The 21607-nt window shown below is 40.7% G+C and overlaps 1 protein-coding gene across 10 annotated transcripts in view; it reads left to right on the forward strand.

Moving 5' to 3' along the window:
- SNX10 (sorting nexin 10) overlaps window positions 1–21607 on the forward strand; it is a 71553-nt gene that overhangs the window by 31973 nt on the left and 17973 nt on the right. For all 10 annotated transcript variants that reach the window (XM_074195523.1, XM_074195527.1, XM_074195530.1 and 7 more), the window contains one exon: window positions 3073–3125. In XM_074195523.1, coding sequence (XP_074051624.1) covers window positions 3102–3125 — 24 coding nt within the window. In that variant the 5' untranslated portion in view covers window positions 3073–3101. The remainder of the gene's footprint in view (window positions 1–3072; window positions 3126–21607) is intronic.

Below are 21607 nucleotides of genomic sequence, written 5' to 3' on the forward strand. Positions count from 1 at the left end.
ACTTCTCATTCCTTGGATGTATGACATTACCTTTGGGATGCTGGGGGCTAAGCTACCCGTGGAACCTCCCTGGACCTCAGTTTCCTCACCTGTATGATGAAAAGCTTAGCCTAGATGACCTCTGAGGTGTGTTCCAGAACTAGATTGAGCTCGGTTTGCTTCCCTCTCTGGAGCCCCAAGGCTCCATTACAATTCCTTTGACCTACTCCCACCACCTGCTTTTCCACCTGGATTCCTCTCCAGATAGGCCCATTAGCCAATCAGGTGTCGGTTTCCAAACCTTGCACCTGCTCAGTTGCCAGGGAAACCTAAACACATGTTAGATATTTTTTCCGTTAAAATAACAAAACAATAAGGAAGTTATAAATATTTGAAAGGCCTCGCTTAGCCTGGCCTCGCAGGCTAATCATGAGCAGAGCCCTCTCCCCTTCCGGAGTCCCACCCCGTCCTCAGGGATGGTGCTGACTGATTTCTGTCTCACATCCTTTTCCAGACCCCAGAGTGAGACTTGGGTCAATCAAGACCCAAGCAGAGGGCAGGGAAATGCTCAACCTAGATTTTAATCTCCCTCCCTACCAGTTATTGTTTGTCCATTCTCTGGTTTCCTTCTCTTTTTCTGATTTCCCTCCCCCCTTCCCTGGATTCAGTCATGGATGACTTTGGATGCTCTGGGTTCCAGTCCTTCTGAGTTATCACACGCATGACTTCTTTTTTTTTTGGCAAGGCAATGGGGTTGACTTGCCCAAGGTCACACAGCTAGGTCATTATGAAGTGTTTGATTCTGGATTTGAACTCAGGGCCTCCTAACTCCAGGGCCAGTACTCTATCCACTGCAACACCTAGCTGCCCCACACACTCATGACTTCTTGTTCCCTCTCCCTGATAATTCTTTCTGATCACTGATGAGCTGTTAAATGGCCCAAATTTGGACACAAGGTAGAGCCGGACATTCAGGCCAAGCTGCTGGGCAAATTTGGAAAGAAAAAACTATAGGATCTAGATAGGAGAAAGTCCAGACAGGCAAATGAGGGTTCTGGATAATTCTTGGGCTCATGGTCCAGGGAGGAACAAGGCAAGGTTTGAGTAACCCATAGAATCAAGAACCTCTTTGGAAAACCCACATCAAATTCCTGGGTCTCCTTTCCTCAACCATCAAATGACCTCTGTCCAGTCTGTGAACCCGGAATCAATTGGTCAAGTTGTTTTTTGTGTCTCAGTTTCCTCATCTGTCAAATGAAGGAGCTGGTCTCTTAGAGTTCTAGATCTAGGTTCCCGTGATGCTCTTTCCCTCCTTCTCCCACAGGAAATGGGATGCCACGTGGAGACCCTCTTCTTTAAAACAAGGGTCTGGGAGAGAAGGGCGTTATTAATGACAAGTTATCGAGCATGGGACCCCAAGTGGAGACAGAAAACCCAGGCTCAGTTAATCACCTGAAATAGGAGAGAAGGTTAAGAGGGGAAGAGCTTAATGACTAATGTATGAAATTTTTATCCCAGCCTTCTTGTCCTCCCAAGGATGGGGCCTTCCCATCGACAGGCCTTCCTGGAGGGCATTTCTCTTGCTGTTGGTATTTGCCAGTTTGGTAGGGGCAGCTCCCAGGGAGCAGGAATGGATTCCCTTGTGTATTTGTGTCTCCAGCCTAGCACACAGTTGGAGCTTCTTAAATACTGTCTTAATTGATAGTTATGGCTCTCCAATGTAAGATGGCATCAGTGGTCAGTGAGTAGATAAGCTCCCCAACCAACTTAGCCGATGTCCTATTGAAGTATAAATAGGAAACTGAGGTTTGGAGATAATCTATGAAAAGCACCAAGCTAGAGATCAAGTTCTGGGGAAGCACCCCCAATCCCTACCCCCATTTAGGGGCTGAAGCAAATATTTATTATCCAGGAATGGAAAAGAGAACCCCCCCCCCCAAGCTGGAAAATGAAGGAAGGCAAAGCCAGAGGTCAGACCAAGAATACATGGTAAGGCTGTAGGAAAAAATGTGGGGAGTGAGATTTCCACCCTTCTGAAATGTAATTCTTTAGTGTAGTGATGTGTCATAGAGAAAGAATTCTGGACCTGGAATCTAGAGAGCCAGCCCGACTTGACTGTCTTGTCACGTATTCACGAGAATCTCCCATTGATACTTACCTCTCTCTAAACCTCAGTTTCCTTATCCATAAAATGGGAACAAAAATATCAATAACAATACCTTTGCCTGGTTTTTGTCAGAAAAACATTTTCTAACCACGAAGGCCCTTTAGAAATGTGAGTGATTGTTATGATCAGATGGGCAGGGTGGGTGCAATGTCTATTCACAGTTGAGGTTTCTATGTGTACAAATAAATGTGAGTGTGCCCACATGAAGCTGAGATCCATGTTCCCCCAAAGCAGCCTCTGGATAAAGGACAAACTCTTCTCTTCACCCTATGACACCACCTGATTTTTTTCCAGATTTATGGTTCATACATTCACATTGAATGGGTTAACCCAGGGGAAGCATTCATTAGATTGTAAGCCCCTTGAGGACAGGCACACTGCCTTCTGGCTTTTCTGGGCTAATTCCAGAGCCTTCTGTCTCTATGATTCCTTTAACTTAAAATATACATTATTTTTATTTTTTAATAAATATTATTTTATTTTATTTTTTCCATTTACATGCAAAGGTAGCTTTCATCTTTCATCTTTTTTTAAGCTTTTGACTCTTCATTTTTCTATCTTCCTCCTTTCCTCTTATTTCTGCCCAACAGTGAGTAATCTGATATAGGTTTATCATGTCCAATTCTGTTTAACATAAAAGATATATCTTTATCTCCTAGTTCTGTTGTCACTTCGTTATGACTTACCTTTCCAATCAGGATTGTAAACTCCCAGAAGGCAGGGCCAATTGGCATGTTTTACAAGTTGTGAGGTTTGAGCCTTAGCTTCAATGGAAAAGATCACACCCAGTGTCCAGAAAACTGGATGGACTGCCAGTCACTATTCCATCTGCACGGAGACAAACTTTGTCTGTACGGCCTCAGCCAGTGTTCATTCAACCTGCTCTCATTCTATTGTACTTAAGTATGTCCTCTTCTGGTTTTCAGATTCCCATTGATCGGACGAAGTTCTGAAGATGTTCCCAGAGGAGAAGAAAACAGTAAGTGACTTCTCTCATGAAGCAGTCAACAGGGGGAACTTTTGGGGGCTAACAGCTGTGAGGCAGGTGGTACTTGGAGAAGAAAGCTGGAGTTGGTGCCCTTTCACCTGAGCTCGAATCCTGCCACAGTCTCTTATTCCCCTTGTGTCTTGAGGCAAACCACTGAAGTTCTTTGGGCCTTAACTTCCTCATCTATTTAATGAGGTCATTGAATAATAACCTTAGTCTTCTGATCAGATTATCATGGAGCCAGGAGAAGTTGGGGTAAATATCACAAGTTGGACTGGGGTTGACCTGCCCCTGGGTGGACTTCCACTTTCATTCTTGCCTGGAAGCCCTCCAGGGTAAAGCCAAGGAGGAACCTCAGCCTCTGGGGTTGTTCCAGGCCTTCTCCTTCACTGCTGCAGTTGGAAGGGATTATATTTGAGAGATTACAGACACCGGAGGAAATGGCTTAAGCTCTCCCCAATACTGCTGACTGTGCCTCTCTTGGCTGGACACTGGCTTAAACAGGGCCAGGTGAGATTGAGGGTTCTGAATAGCAAGGGTCTCACTATAGTTACCTTCCCATTATAAGTGAGCTGACATTTTACAATGGGAACTGACATTTGTAATAATGATAATGATAATGATAATAATTTAATGATGATGGCCACCATTTAATCATTAGAAGCATTATCTCATTTGATCCTCACCAATTCTAGGAGGTAGCTGTTAGGAGCATTCCCATTTTACAGTAGGGGAAACTGAGGTCAACAGAGGTAAAATGACTTGTCCAGAGTCATGTAGCTAGTAAGTATCTGAGGCCAGGTTTGAACTCAGGCCTTCTTGACTTTTGGGTCAGAATTCTATCCATGCACCACTGGCAGCAAGGAGTAATTGGAAGGAGTGTCTCTACTAGCTTCCCCCCATATTGATGAAGGTTCTCACAGGACCAAGAGTATCTTTTGGGTTGGTGAAGAAAGGGAATAATGGTATTTTTCTGAATCATGATTTTGTGGATCAGAGGAACTCCCAGCTAAGGCCATTGCTCCTCTGTGCTTTACAGCATTGGTGACCTGTCCAGGGACACACAGTCAGTGTGTATAAGAGATAGGTCTGCCCTCTCTTCCTCAGTTCATGCTAACTGTCATTATTGCTCGGATTTCTGTGGGCTTTGAGAGGGAGGCTTTGAATGAATCAACCTCTCTACTTGCTGACCCTGGCAGCTGAAGCAAAACATATTAAATTATATTTAATTATTTATTTAAAATTTACAATTTTCCCCTAATCTCCCCCCACACCCACAGAAGGCATCTGTTAATCTTTACATTGTTTCCACAGAATGCATTGATCTAAGTTGAAGACACATAAAGTATAAGAGATAGAAAAATTATATACTAAGATAATGGTTTTTTTAAAAATTAAAGGTAATGGGGTGGCTAGGTGGCACAGTGGATAGAGCACTGGCCCTGGAGTCAGGAGGACCTGAGTTCAAATCCAGTCTCAGACACTTAATAATTCCCTAGCTGTGTGGCCTTGGGCAAGCCACTTAACCCCATTGCCTTAAAAAACATAAAAAAAATAAAATAAAAGGTAATAGTCTTTGTTCAAACTCCACAATTCTTTCTCTGGGTACAGATGGTATTCTCCATTGCAGATACCCCAAATTGTGCCTGATTGTTGCACTGATGGAATGAGCGAGTCCATCAAGGTTGATCATCACCCCCATGTTGAAGCAAAACATTTTTAAGGAAGTTGTTTCTTTTTTCTTTTCTCTGTGCCTCAGTTACTTTCTCTATAAGCTTGGGTCCTTAGACAGTGATCTTTCTCCTCATGAGGTGAGGAGTCTTATTGAGAGCTTGGAAAATGATGTCTCTAGGAAGGGGATTCTATTTGCTGATAATGGCCCAAGATCTCCAGGCACAGATATGGGCAGAGCACTTCCTTCAGTCCATGGTCCTCTCTTTAGACCATTGCCTTTGGCTCAGACATCTGGGGATGTGGGCATCAGACTTTTCCCAGATTGGGAGGTGATCCATTATCTTTCCAAATTTGGCTGCTTCCCTTCAACTTCTGAGCCTGCTGGTTTGGGAGCTGTAGTGGAAAAACAGAAACCAGGATTTAGAATCAGAGGGTCAGATTCAAATCCTACCTCTCACATGGATGACTTCTGTGTTTGGACAAACTTCTAGTAACCTTTTCATCTATAGAATAAGCTAGATGGGTTCTGGGGCCCCTTCCAGTTCTGACTCCTAGGACTCTAGACAAGTTCCTTAACCTCTCTGGGTCTCAGTTTCTCTCACCTGCAAAATGGGGACATGGACTAAATGCTCTCTGAGGTCCCTTTCAGCTGTCAGTCTAAAATACTTTATATTTCTGAGGTTCTTTCAAGGGGTGTGTGTTTCCATAGCATTTTCCTCATAATAGTCCAAAGAGGGAGCGTCTGCAAGATGCTTTACGGATGAGTAAACTGAGACTTAGGGAAATTATGTGACTTGGGATCTTAGATGTAGAGAAGGAAGGAACCCCAGAGGTTGTATCTTCATTGGATTGATGAAGAAACTGAACCAGTGACAAGAAGCAGAATTCACACTCGGGTCCAACTACTCTTGTACCTGTCTTTGAATGAGCAATTTCTCTACTCTAGCCCTCTTACATCAGGAGTGGGGTAGCTGAGCTTGGTCTCCTATGAAGCCCTTCCCAGCTCGAATTCCTGTGATTCCAAATTGCCCTCTCTCCCTGGGTTAATGAACTTCTTTATCTGTGAAATGGGTGGTTGGATCAGTGATAACTTTTTAAATTTTTTTTCACTTTTTTATTGTTTTTTTGAATTTTATAATTTTTCCCCCATCTTGCTTCCCTTCCCCCACCCCCACAGAAGGCAATCTGTTAGTCTTTACTTGTTTCCATGGTATACACTGATCAAAATTGAATGTGATGACAGAGAAATCCTATCCTTTAGGAAAAAATAAAATATAAGAGATAGCAAAATTACATAATAACTTTTTAAATTAATAATTTAATTTGGCCTTTGCTTAAACTCCACAATCCTTGCCAATCAGTGATAATTCTTGCTAGCATATATAGAATGTTGCCTCTTGGTCTTCAACAACCCTGTGAGGTGGGTGCTTTTACCCATTCTAGGTGAAGAAACTGAGGCAAGGTGAAGTGACTTCCCTGTGGTTATCTAGCTAGGTGTCTAAGGCAGGACTTGGAGTCAGAAAGTCCTACTTCAAATTCTGAACTCTCTAGACTGTGCCTCCTAGAGGTTCTTCCCAGCTTTAAGTCCTGTGCTCACCTAAGAGTTTTGGGGTAACTATTTCCGGCTTCCCATACTAGAGCTCCTTGTGGCTCCTTCCCCAGTTTTCAAGCGCCCCCTCTTTTCTGGTCTTAAACCTTTTTAAGTGTCTGCTTCTCCAAATTAGAACTCTTATTCTTAACACCAATTTGCATGTGTGGGAGAAATCCCCCAGAGAGCAGCTGCATTGGGGAGTCACCCCAACTCAAAAGAGGAGAGAGATTTTTTATGCAGCTGCCTTGCCCATGCCTCCATCTCTGCTGGGAGGCAGGCGGGGCAGTGAGATCTGAGGAGAGCCCCTGGGCCTGCTGCAGAAAGGGTTGCAGACTGTGGTTGGTTTGGCTTAAAACCCTACCTTTTTTCCTCTTCTCCTCCATTTAGCCTGAGTTGAGCCCATCCCACTTTCATCCCTCCCCTTGCCCTGAGAGTGTGACCCTTGTGGCCTCCCCTGGGCAATGCCAGGCTGGAAGTTGGACCCTTTCATCTCCTCTTTGGAGGCTGGGGGCAGGGGACCGACGGCAGCTTGCCTTGGTAAAACAGCTTTATTGCCTTAATAAATCTAGAGAGAGGAGGGAAAGGCTTGGCAAGAGCCACCCCCACCCCACCCGGAGCATTGGCTCTCCTCCCCAGAGAATGGTGTGGGGGCTGACGGATCCTCCCATTAATGCGCCTTGGCTGAGGGCCCCTGCCAGATGAGAATGCACTCAGCCTCATCCAAGCGTGAAGCTTTAATTTACAATTAAAATATTATGGGCACATATTTTAATAACGATGATTCATGGGACCAGACTGAATCCACACTCCCAGTGATGGGGATGCAGCCAAGAGTCTGAAGGGGGTGGGGCAGGTATCTGAGCGGCAGATGAGCTTCTGTTGGAGGCTATTGTGCAGAAGATGGTTTGGAATGGATAATCCAGGGTCCAAAAGGACCAGCTTGAGCTTTTCTATCTGGTTCTGTAACCTGGGGGCTGCCATGGAGGGGCTGTTTCGTTTGGGGTTGGACTCAGTTGTTTCTCTTTGCTTTTAAATAGTTAATTAGTTAATTTTTTATTTAATTTTATTTTAATTATTAAAATTTTTATTTGGTTAATTTTTTTCAGAGCTTTAATAATAATAATAATGATAATGATAATGATGATTATTATTATTACCTGTTATTTCCTTGGGAAGGAATCTTCCTCTACATTTCTAAAGTGCCTACTATGTCTCTGACATTGTATTAAGAGTTGTATGATTATCATCCCATTTGATTGTCTCAATATCCCTGAAGATAGGTGCTGTTATTATATCTATTTTATAGATGGGGAAACTGAGGCGGGCAGGGGTGACCTTGCCCAGGTTCATATAACCAGGAAGTATCTGAGGCTGGACTTGAACTCAGGGGTTTCCTTTCCAGGCCACTGGGCTGTCTAGCTGCTCCAAAGAGGACTGGTGGCTAAAACATCCTGAGGAGGTATGGGTGGAGAGAGCTATGATGGCATCATCAATAATTGATGTCATGTTTAATAAATTAATTTCTTTGAGGATAGGGTGGTTTCTGCATTGAGATAAAGCAAATTATGCCCTGAGGAGCTCAAGATCATTGATACTTTAGTCTTAATTTAGGTAGATCCTTTCCTTGTGAATCTTTTGTTGTTTTTGTAAGGCAAGTGGCTTGCCCAAGGTCACACAGCTAGGAATTATTAAGTATCTGAGACTGGATTTGAACTCAGGTCCTCCTGACTCCAGGGTCTTGTGAATCTTAGTACAGACTCAGTTGGGAGGGAGATAGGCTAATGGGGAAGGAAGAGGCATGCAATCTGGGGAAACAGAGGTTCTGGAATCCTCTTCAAGAAAGGGCCAGTAGTGGACAAAACTGAAGTTTGGTGACTTCTAGTGTCCCCTGGGCTATTTTTGACTCTCAAGCATAATAATATTTTGGTGTTGATTGGACTGACAATTAGCTCTTTTGGGCCCTGTTGCCCGACAAAAACTTGTCAAGGGCCACATAGAAAATGTAATTTTTATTTATGGCTACAATTTAACTCATATTACCAATGAGTATGCTAGTAAAATGTAATAATGTAACAAAATGTAATAAAGTATAATCATAAAAATGAGCATAGTAATAAAACATTTACTTTTTAAACAAAAACTTAGAATATGCCGTTTTTAAACAAAAATAAGAACTCTGAGTCTGCTTTTTTGATACCAGTGCATCTATATCTGGCTTGATAGAGGTTGTAGAGATACAAGGAATATTTTCAAGATGCTCCTCTGAAATTTTTGCTTGCAAATTTTCATACCCTCTGAAAGAGATGTCATGAACAGGGAATGTTCATGAAATACCAGATTTTTTTTTTTTTTTAGTTTTTGCAAGGCAATGGGGTTAAGTGGCTTGCCCAAGGCCACACAGCTAGGTAATTATTAAGTGTCTGAGGTCGGATTTGAACTCAGGTCCTCCTGACTCCAGGGCCGGTGCTCTATCCACTGTGCCACCTAGTGGCCCCTCAGATTTTTTCTTTGGGCAGTTACAACTTATAAAAGACCAATAAAGATACTTGAATAAATTTTTCTTCAAGTTGTATATCTGATTGCAACTCTTTGCATTCTATTTTCAAGTTTGCAGGCAACGTGAGAATGGAGAAGCAAACATACGGAAAACAGAGTTGGGGTTTTCTAAAATCCTAAAATCTGATCTCAAAATCTTGTGACAAAATAACAATCAATGTTGTCTGTTGCAATTACAATGTGTTATTTAACGTTTTAAAATAAAGATCCTGGGGTAGCTAGGTGGCACAGTGGATAGAGCACCGGCCCTGGAGTCAGGAGGACCTGAGTTCAAATGTGACCTCAGACACTTAATAATGACCTAGCTGTGTGGCCTTGGGCAAACCACTTAACCCATTTGCCTTGCAAAAACCTAATAAAATAAAATAAGATAAAATAAAATAAAATAGAATAAAGATCCTAATTCCTATATGCATGTCTTTTGTAATTGAAAAAACCCCAAACTCCAGTGGTCTGTGAGACTGTACAAGGTTACTTATGTGAAAAAGCAGAGCTGTGTTAGTTAAGTGTTAAGCAATGTTGGTTCATGTGCTCATCATTTCCCTTGGGCTCTGAGGGCTGCATGTAGCCAGTGGACCATTGATTGGAACCCCCTGATTTGAACAGAAGAAGAGGAGATTGTAAAGGGGATCATGAGAGCTTTCAAGGAGTATTTGATGTGAAAGTTGAGTAATGATGTTCTGTGGGACCTCAGAAGGCAGAACTGAGAACAGCGTATAGCAATTACAAAGAGGTAGCATTTGGCCCAATTTTAGGGAAAACTTCCTTTTGTTTTGAGTTTTCCAGCTAAGTAGGACAGATTCCTCATCCCTAGAGGTCTTCAAGTTTTATTAATGTTTGTCCTTCATTCTTTTTTTTTTTTTTGCATTCTCAGCCCATTCTGCTTTATTGCTAAAAACCAAAAAAACCCCAAAAGTTTCTTTGTCCTTCATTCTTGAAGAAGACCAGGACATCAAGGAGGTGATATCATGATAAGCATATAAATTTGATTTGAGTGGGGGGGGGCCTGTGATAAGTCACCAGTCTCACTTTCTCCTCCAGAACCATCTGGTTCCAGTGGCCAGATAGGATTCAGGATGACTGGAGATGACCTTGGATGCAAGGCAATCAGGATGAAGTGGCTTGCCCCAGGTCACACAGCTGTCAGAAGTTGGATTTGAACTCCCATCTTCTTGATTCCAAGGCCAGTGCATTATCCACTGTGCCATCCAGCTGCCTCGGTCTTCAAGTAAAGAGGAGGTTGTAGAGGGGGCAGGGTTCTTGTTCAGGTCTGCATTGGCCCTGATGTGAGGGCTATTAGTTGGTAGCTTCCTGGGAGGCACCAGAGCGGAACCTCTGAGTAACAAGACCATACAAGAGTTTTCCTTTCCTTCTGATACCTTGTGACATTGATGATTCTAAAGCTGATTCCATGAGCAGGCTTCTTCCATCCTCTCTGTGTCATTTCCACAATTCCTACCTTTTTCCCTATTCTTGCCCCCAAATCATTTTTCCCATTTGAGGTCTTTGGCAGATACACTTAAATTATGTAGAAAAATAAAGCCAGCCCACATACAGCATTTCACAGAAAAGGACCAGGATTGGAAGATCAGGATCATGGAGAGAGTTATTTTGGTTTGTTTGGAAAGTCTTTTGAAATGAGGAGCTTAACAAGGACCATCAAAACCCCCAGAACTCCCGTCTCATGGTATCGTTGTCCTGCCCGGCACCAGGGCTGTGGCTCCAGTCCATGCTGTCCGATGTCACATTTGGCTATTGTACCTTCACAGCATCAGTTTCAGTTTTGGGGGGTGAATCTTCTCCATTTTCATTGCTGTAGTGAACACATCTGCTTCCTCCCCTGCCTCAGTTCATGGAAGTCTTCTTATGCTTCTCAGTAATCCTCATTCCTTATACCACCGTCATATTCCATCTAGTTTGTTTAGCATCTCCCAGTTCATAGCATCTGCTTTCTTTCTAGTTATCCTACCCTGGCCTGCCGTGAAGCTGTTAGGGGATCCAGCCAGAGTCCCTGGAGTCTCCCTGGTGATCTTTGTTATGTGGGATGTGGGTGGAACACATGAATTGCCTATCAGTTCTCCCTCTCTCCCTCTTCCTCCCCTTCCTTGCTCAACCTGTTTGGCCTGTCTTCTTTCCCTCTCTCATTTATTTCTTCAGTGATATTCTTTGCATCTCTTCTCATCTATTCATTCAGTAAACATTTATTAGGCTCCTACTGTGAGCCAGTCACTTTGATGAGTGCTGGGAATATAAAAAAAGGCAAATGATCTTCCCTACCTTCAAGAAGCTTCCTTAACTATAATGCACTTGAGGATTCTCCCATCCACCGTGCCCTACTCCTTTTTGGGGGTGTGTGTGAACCCTAATGTCAATTTTTGGAATTCCATAAACATACAACAGCCCTGGAAGAAGATTGGGATGTGAAAAGATGGGCCTGTGTTCCAGGGAGAAGCTTCCCAAGGCAGTCCAGCTGGACCTCCCCTCCCCCTTGTCACCGCAGGACCCAGTTCCTTGGTCCATCTGCCGCATCTGTCCAGTCAAATCCATCAGGAGGCATTTGTTAAGCAGGTGCTGGGCTGGGTAGACAGAGACAACAGTGAAATCTAGCTTGTTGGGGGAGGCCATCTGCATACCCCCAAGTAAGTCTCTGGGGGGGGGGGTCATGCAGAGACTCTTATAGAAGAAGTGCTTTGTTTTTTTTTTTGTGTATTCCTGGTTTCCCTATTAGACTGGGAGCTTCTTGATGGCAGGGACTGTCTTTGGTCTCTTTTTGTATCCCCAGCACTTAACACAGGGGCTTAATCATTTTTATTGATTCACTATTAATTTGACTGAGCCTTAAAGGGGTTCCAATTGGCTGAGATGGTGACGAAGTGCACCAAGATCTCATCCAACACCCACAGCATTTCATTCCATTAGATAGCCATTTCTTTTGCCCTTTTTGTGTGAACTTCCCTGATAATAACTATTTCTAAGCTCCTTAAAATGAATCTTAATTATATAAGAAACATCATTAAGCTGCTCATGCATTTTGTCCACTCGATTTTCCTAATGAATGTATTTCCCAAGGAGGAAAACAATAGAAAAAAGGTTCTATCAATAATGAAATATTCGTCATGGTGGATTTTGTGATTTCAAAACACACCCCCCCCCCCCAATAAAACCCAGGCTGCAAATGCAATTTGAGCTTTGGGACTTGGGAATGGCTGAGTCTGTGACTGGTCAAGTGACATCTCTAGGGGAGAAGAGCAGGCTCTCCAAAACAAGTGAGGGAGAGAATCTAACCAGAAATACTGGGCGGATGGAATGCACACAGATATCTCTTATAGAATAAAAGGGACACTGACTTGATGGACATGGGAAGGAACCCAATGGTCCAATAGATTTGGGGAGAGAAGACATGGGTTCAAATCCTTGCTTTGCTGCTTCCCATCTTTGTGACCTTGGCAAGACAGAATCTCCTCAGGACTCCATTTCTTCATTTGTAAAGTGAAATAGTCTAGGATCCTCCCTTTTACTTTAAAGAGACCTGTGTTATCATTTCTTTTTATCTTTAGCATCAAGCCCAGTGACTGACAAATAGTAGGTTTAATTAATTGTTAATTAGTGCTTGTTGAGTGACTGAATTCTAGGAATATTATTGTTATATATTATAACATAGTATAGTATAGTATTGTATTGTATTATAGTATAGTATATATAAATATAACATATATACAATAGCATACATATTATATATACAATAGTATACATATATATACAATAGTATATATAGTTTGTAGTATGGTTTATAGTAGAGTATTATATTATACTGTAATATAGTATATATAGCATATATACAGTAGTATACATATTATATACAATAGTATATATATAGTTTGTAGTATGGTTTATAGTAGAGTATTATATTATACTGTAATATAGTATATATAGCATATATACAGTAGTATACATATTATATACAATAGTATATATATAGTTTGTAGTATGGTTTATAGTAGAGTATTATATTATACTGTAATATAGTATATATAGCATATATACAGTAGTATACATATTATATACAATAGTATATATATAGTTTGTAGTATGGTTTATAGTAGAGTATTATATTATACTGTAATATAGTATATATAGCATATATACAGTAGTATACATATTATATACAATAGTATATATAGTTTGTAGTATGGTTTATAGTAGAGTATTATATTATACTGTAATATAGTATATATAGCATATATACAGTAGTATACATATTATATACAATAGTATATATATAGTTTGTAGTATAGTTTATAGTAGAGTATTATATTATACTGTAATATAGTATATATAGCATATATACAGTAGTATACATATTATATACAATAGTATATATATAGTTTGTAGTATGGTTTATAGTAGAGTATTATATTATACTGTAATATAGTATATATAGCATATATACAGTAGTATACATATTATATACAATAGTATATATATAGTTTGTAGTATGGTTTATAGTAGAGTATTATATTATACTGTAATATAGTATATATAGCATATATACAGTAGTATACATATTATATACAATAGTATATATATAGTTTGTAGTATGGTTTATAGTAGAGTATTATATTATACTGTAATATAGTATATATAGCATATATACAGTAGTATACATATTATATACAATAGTATATATATAGTTTGTAGTATAGTTTATAGTATAGTATTATATTATACTGTAATATAGTATATATAGCATATATACAGTAGTATACATATTATATACAATAGTATATATATAGTTTGTAGTATGGTTTATAATAGAGTATTATATTATACTGTAATATAGTATATATAGCATATATACAGTAGTATACATATTATATACAATAGTATATATATAGTTTGTAGTATGGTTTATAGTAGAGTATTATATTATACTGTAATATAGTATATATAGCATATATACAGTAGTATACATATTATATACAATAGTATATATATAGTTTGTAGTATGGTTTATAATAGAGTATTATATTATACTGTAATATAGTATATATAGCATATATACAGTAGTATACATATTATATACAATAGTATATATATAGTTTGTAGTATAGTTTATAGTAGAGTATTATATTATACTGTAATATAGTATATATAGCATATATACAGTAGTATACATATTATATACAATAGTATATATAGTTTGTAGTATGGTTTATAATAGAGTATTATATTATACTGTAATATAGTATATATAGCATATATACAGTAGTATACATATTATATACAATAGTATATATATAGTTTGTAGTATGGTTTATAGTAGAGTATTATATTATACTGTAATATAGTATATATAGCATATATACAGTAGTATACATATTATATACAATAGTATATATATAGTTTGTAGTATGGTTTATGTAGAGTATTATATTATACTGTAATATAGTAGCATATATACAGTAATATATAGCATATATACAGTAGTATACATATTATATACAATAGTATATATATAGTTTGTAGTATGGTTTATAGTAGAGTATTATATTATACTGTAATATAGTATATATAGCATATATACAGTAGTATACATATTATATACAATAGTATATATAGTTTGTAGTATGGTTTATAATAGAGTATTATATTATACTGTAATATAGTATATATAGCATATATACAGTAGTATACATATTATATACAATAGTATATATATAGTTTGTAGTATAGTTTATAGTATAGTATAGTATTATATTATGAGGTCATTTATTTATTTGTTTGTTTATTTAGTTTTTAGTTTTTTTGCAAGGCAAATGGGGTTAAGTGGCTTACCCAAGGCCACACAGCTAGGTAATTATTAAGTGTCTGAGGCTGGATTTGAACCCAGGTCCTCCTGACTCCGGGGCTGGTGCTCTGTCCATTGTGCCACCTAGCCACCCCTATTATAAGGATATAATATAATATAGTATTGCATTATAAGAAAGGATTCATGGAGTAGTAGGTAGAGTTAACCTCAGAATTAGGAAGATCTGGGATTGAAGACACACTATGATGGTTAGTTATAGAGTTTACAAATATTTATTAATACTTACTGGGTCCAAGCAATGTAGCACCTCAGCAGTTCCAAAACTGAAATTGTGGAGCAGGTACAATCCTGCATCGGTAAAGGAAATTTCCTCACATGGAGTTCCCTACACCAAAGAAATGCCAAACTCAGGCAAAAAAAGAAAGATGAAGATCAGAGAGCCATGAGGGTGAAGAAAGTGGAGCTAGGAAAACGACCAACACAATGACTGCCATTGGACAAACATGGAATAGCTTTAGGGATCAGACTCTGCTGAACTGAAATACTGGAAATCTGATAAGGGGGGCAATATGCTTATCTCCTCTAGGTCAAGGTCGGGGGCTAGGGATGTGGAATGCAGCATGCATGAGGAGAGCCAGACATTCGCTCAATGTTTTCTTTTATTAGATGGGAGGCTTCATTCAGGGGAGACAGTTGGAGGAGTCCAGAGGAAGCATAAAACAGGCAAAAAAATTGAAGCTTGATAATGGAGCTTTTAAAACAAGGCTTAGTTACTACTTTTTGGCAGCCTGTGTTTTCTGGGTTTTCTTGGGTTGGTAGTTTAGGGTTTCAGTTTCACGGCCTCCTCCTCCTTCGCTCAAGATCAGTTTGTCTCTGAATCTGTCTCCTTCTCTAAATTTGGTTGACAGTAGGAACTCACTGTAGAATTTCTCTCAGTGGGTGATTTAGCTTCATCAATAAAGGAGGTCTGTTGGGTCCAAGGCATCTCCCATTTTCTCCTGAAGAAGGAAAACCTGGGCTTGCTCCCAAACTTGATTCTATTTTAAAAGGGGTAAAAGGAACAGGTCCCCGGGAATCCATGAGTGGGAGTGGCTCTCTTGTCATGGGGGGGGGGGAGGAATAGATTAAAGATGCAGGAATCTGTGGCAGAGTCAAAGGGGGAGGAGGCACTGTTGTCCTGAGGGACTGAGGAGAAACAAAACGAAATTTTGCTCATCTGGTCCAAAGATGTGAATCTTGTCTAGACCCATGTCAAGTCTAGGCAAGCCACTCTCCTGGTTTTCTCTAACTGCTCAGCCTGGCCCTTTGGGCTCCCCCTTAGGACAGTCCCAGGAGCTAAGTCTTTCTTTCCAACAAGAGTAATAATTCTGACTGGTATTATTTAGTATTTTAACATTTGCAAAGTGCTTGTCATATATTAGCATTTAGGTACAGTTATCAACTGCTTTTTACAAATGAGGAAACTGAGGGTGAATGAACTTACGTGACTTGTATAGGGTTATACAGTGAGTAAATGTTTGAGGTGGGATTTGAACTATTGCCTTCCCGATTTCAAATCAAGAATGTCAGCAGTTGTCTCATGAGAGAACCTGAATATGGTGCCAGCTCGGGCTCTGCCTCAGGATGCTGATATAACTTCATTGGGAAGTGATTCATGTCCTATTCCTATGTTAAAGGCCATTGCAGGCAGTGGGCCTTCACCCCCAAGGTCTTTCCTATTAGGGCCCTGTCACTGGGTGCCACTGTCCCAACTTGAGCTCCCCAGGTCCATGAGCTGCATTCTCTGAGGACTGGATCCTCCCTTAGAGGATCAGCATTTGGGATTGACCTATACTCTAGTACCAGTTTCAGCCAGATTTGGCCCCAGGCACCAGAATTCCTAGTTCCAGGTCCACAAAAAAAAGTCTGTGTTTGATTGCAAAGGTAACAGGTTGGACCCACTGAGAGGACTGTTGCTATGATTCTTATAAGGAGAACCTGATAATATGCCTTTGCTATGGTAAGAGAAGCATGATATATGGGGCAGAGGATTTGTGTGTGAATTCTGGTTCCACTGCTTATTTCTGCTCTGACTTCTACCAAATCCCTTGATCTCATTGGACTTGCCTCAGTTTCTACATTTGTAAGATTTGGCAGTGGAATTTGATAATCTCATTTGATGGCTTTGTGGACATTGAATTTGTTGACATTTGTCAGATGTGGTAGGAGGGGATTTCTGTTCAGATAGAATTGGGCTTGTTGACTTTTGAAGTTCCTTTTAATTCTGAGATTCCATAAGGGACCCCAAGTTCTCTTCCAGCTACAACCTCTCCAGAATGAGTGAAATCATCCAACTCCGTGTAAGCTCTCAGAGGGATTTCCGGAGTAATAAATATTTGCTAATTGATCGAGAATCCCCAGGCAAAACTCTTCTAATAAACTATTCTCTATCCTTGGGCCTTTCCCGAGGTCCCTAGACCTGGAATATCTTTCCTCTGACCCCTCAAGACTCATTCTGAGGTCTGCCTACTTCAAGATGCCCAGTGGTTAGCACCCCTCTCCTCCCCAATTACTTTGTTTTCCTATAGAAAAAAGGGTCTGTCAATGGTCTTTGTGATGTCACATTTTTGATAGCTTAAAATAAAATCTAATTCTATAACTAATAGTCACATTGTTGCTGGAATGTCATTTCCATAAGGACAGGACTTGGTTCCCCTCTTCTGTGTTTCTGTAAAGCACACACTGGACTTCCTAAGTGCTTGTTAAATCAACTTTACTAGAGTTTGTCAGATGGGAATCACAACCTGAAGAAATCTTTTAAGTAAGAAAACATTTGGTGCAGGGATAAAAACCCACCTTTTCTCCATTCTGTCATTTTTTTTTTTTATTTTGTTGGGGAAGGATGATCATAAAAAGGTTCCTGTGAGGATTTGCTTATTCATTGACATTGAGGTGGAGAGTCTCCATAAAATTCATTCTGGGAAGATATCCAGGAATATTTTATAGCCTCTGACCAGGTTTGTCTTACCACCTGGGGCCTCTAGTTTCTAATTTCAGGAATACTGTTGCAGAACTTTCTGATTAGATTCATAATTAGTCAAAAATAAAGATGTGGTGGAAAGGATTCTAGACTTGGCAAAAGAAGACCTTGATTTGAATCCTGCATCTGCCTTTTACTATGTGTATAATTGACTAAGGAAGTCACTGAATTCCTGGGTCCAAGCTTTATCACTTGTAGAACAAAGATATTGGTCTAGGTGTCCTCTGAAACTCCTTTGGGCTCTCTGTCTGTGAGCTTGTAAGTCCAGGGAAAAGCATTTTTCACCATCCATCCGAGAAAACCAAGTGGATGAAGGATGCCCATTCTGTGATATGCCATTGTCCAAACAATCCAAAAAACTAGTTCATCATATTCCTTGTGTGGGCACTGCCCAAGATTGTACAGAAGGAGGAGAATAGATGGGTTCTTTAAGTAATAATAAAGTATTCTTAATGATGCCAGACTTACCAGTTCAATGTAGGATGAACTGGAGGAATGAGAGACATAAGGTGAAGAGGGTCTGGGCTAGGCTGGTAACTGAGGGGGGAAGAGAGAAAGAACCAGATGATGTGAAGTTGGAAAGGAAAAGTTTTGTCAATGGGTTAGCTAGAGAGATTGAGGGAGTGAGAGTCCAGCAGGACATTGGATTAATGGTTGGAATGACTGGGGGGTTGGAGGTATCTTCACTGTGAATGGAAAGTTTGATAGAGAATTTTAAGGGAAGGATAATGAGTTGAGTTTTGGAAATGATGGGTTTGAGATGCCTATGGGACAATCAGTTAGGATGTCATTGGATGAGTCGCTGGCATTGAGGATGTGGGAATCCCCAAGTACATTGGTGGACACTGTGGGGAATGTGGATAAAACTCCTACAGGTTAGAACATAGATGAATTCTGATCCCTGTTTGAGAGAGTAACCACAATGGTAAGGTCATTATGGAAGCATCAGAAGAAATAAGACAAAACTTAGCAAAGGTCTGAATAGGAAAAGTCAGAAGGTGATTGTAATATTATGGAGATTTAACATCTTGGTTTCTAGTTTAGGAAGCACCAGACTTCCATTATCTAAGAGAATACAAGATCTTTGAGGGCCCCAGTTCCTGGTCTAATCTGATTTATAAGAGGTCTTCAATAGAAATGTTTGTTAATTGATCCATTGATCTCTTTGAGCTTCCAGCCCAATGAGGCTGATGGTAGAGAGATGTTGCTTCTTTAATGCATGAGGGATTTGAACCTTGGAGAAGTGGCTTCTTGGAGCCCAAGCAGTTGGTTAATCAGCAACCAGCTAGTTTCTTAGTAACCATGAACAGAACTAATTTCAAGTTCTGCCCTCCACCCTTCCTTCCCTCTCTCCCTCCCTCTCTCTCTGCTTCCATGCTTGTCATTGGGAGAGCAGGAGGGAAAGGGTTAATTCTAGCCCGGACTTCTTTCCTCCTTGATTTCTCGTTAGGCCTGAGAAGTCATTAAAATGTTTAATAAGATTATTAAACTGATTGAGGGCATGGGCTGCTTAGGCCATTTCCCCCAGAAATCCACGTGATCCTGCCTGCAGAGAATGTCGTAGAGAGGAGGTTCTGGGCCCTGGAGAGGGAGTCAGCTTGTTTCTAAAAGCTGGACAGGGGTTAGAGGAGCCCCAGGCCTGTATCATCAGCCCCCCCCCCCCCCCCCCCCCCGGAGAAGTTCCAATAAGTCCGACTTGTCTCTAAGGGGAAAGTAGAAACTCCTCTGTTGGGCCCTTAAAACATTTCTGGTGGTCAGATGATAAATGGTTATTGAGTTCTGGGGGCACTCTGCTAAATACTGGGGATACAAAGAAAGAAAGGAGAGGAAAAAGAGAGGGAGATAGAGGCAGAGAGACAGACAGAGACAGAGGTGGGGAGAGGGGGGAGAGACACAGAGACAGTCTGAGAGGTAGAGATGGGGAGAGAGAGAGAGAAGAAAGACAGAGAGACAAAGAGAAAGAGAGATGCAAGAGAGAAGAGTCAGAGAGAGAAACAGAGAGACAGGGAGAGAGGGTGAGTGCCCTAGGGTGGGACTTCTCCAGCCTGGGTCTAGCCCCACTGTAGTTTATTTTTTTTGCTGCACTTCATCTTCCTGCTAAAGTGACTAATTGGCTGTAATCTGCACATATTACTCCATCACCATCCCTGTCCTCTACCCACACTGTCTTCCTTTGCCTCAACTTCCCTTCTCACTCCTGCCTTCAAGATAATTTCAAGGGCCATCTCCTCCAGGAAGCGCAAACCCATCATGACTCTCCCCCCAGTTATTAGTCTCTTCTCCCTAGGAGACTGCTCCTTCAATGTGTTCTGTTAACTCCTCTGCCTTCATGTACCCCCATGTCAGCTCCCTGGGGCCAACCATCACTTCATTTTTGTCTTTGTACATCAGGCCCAGCCCTTGGTAGAGCTTAATACGTATCTGCTAAATGAATGTGTTTCTTAGTGGTGTCTGGGGATCACTTGAGAAGTCACATTTCACCACTGTGGACCATTGGGGGTAGGTGGGTGGGGAAGGGGAGACTGGAAAATGAATGACCTTTGATCCTTTGCAAGCATCCCTTGGGTGACTCTTTAACACATTGTGCAGGCTGGTGCAGGTTTCAATTATCAGTGTGTAAAGTGATGATCCTGGGGAAGTTAAACAGTTTGATCTTAAGCATTTTTGACATATATTTATAACAAACAGCAAAAAGAAGGCTATAATTTGTACCAGAGAACAGAGACTAGACCTGAAATTTTCTCAGTAAGGGAACTCCTTCCAAAGCAAGTTAATTATTGTGGTTGAATTGCTTTTTCAGCCATTCCTGACTTTTTGTGACCCCATTTGGGGTTTTCTTGACAAAGATCCTGGAAGGGTTTTTCCATTTCCTTCTCCAGTTCATTTTACAGATGAGGACAAAGTTCAATGACTTGTTCAGAGTCACACAGCTAAGCATCTGAGGTCAGATTTGAACACAGATCTTTCTGACTACAGGGCTGGCACTCTTATCCATGAACAGGGGCAATAAGACACTTGAAATATGACATGTCCAGGGCCACACAGTCAGCCTAGGATTCAGCACTTCAGATTCAGGCTTCTTGATCAGCTCTCCATCTCTCAGACCAGACTGTCTCTGGTTTGCATTTTCTTTGTGGACAATGTTTGCAAAAGAGATAAACTTAGGACTAGCCCCAGAGAGGATTATCAAGGATTTCTGAAGGGTAGTGTCCCAGACTCAGTTTTCTGGAGTTTTCTCAGATAATGGGTTCTATGCCTCTTGGGAGAAGTTATGAGATTTGATATAAGAGTGATCCTAGAAGCCTAAAGGGACCAAAATGACCCTTGACACCATCCATCTCCTTTTATAATTGAGAAAATTTCATCCATTTTCAAAAGAGCATTTTATCCTTCCAGCCCAAAGATAATGCACTATCCCTGGAGTCAGGAAGACCTGAATTCAAATTTGAATTCAGTCCCTTTGAAGAAATTAAGTTTGAGGCCTCAAGGAGCTGGTGAGAGAGACCAAAAAAGGAGGAGAGACTAATATAGGAGAACAAGGAATTCTTAGAGATCCCAGAAGAGAGAAGTCCAAGGTGGTGGGCAAGGTCAAGTCCTGAGGAAGGTCAATAGGAATGAAGCCAGAGAAGAGGCAAACCATTTGTTGGTTCTGGTGCTGGGAAGGTCGCAGTTGACTTGCTTTCTTGGGGGTCTGGGTTTGTATTATGTTTATGTCCCAAGTGGTTGTATTATGTCCCAAGTGGTTTTCAGTGTCTCCTTGGTAAAACTGGTCTATTAACTCAATGGAAGACATTGCCCTGGGTAGATCAAGGACATTACCTGGG

This window comes from Macrotis lagotis, chromosome 7 (genome assembly GCF_037893015.1).
Source record: "Macrotis lagotis isolate mMagLag1 chromosome 7, bilby.v1.9.chrom.fasta, whole genome shotgun sequence".
In the NCBI taxonomy this organism is placed as follows: Eukaryota; Metazoa; Chordata; class Mammalia; order Peramelemorphia; family Peramelidae; genus Macrotis; species Macrotis lagotis.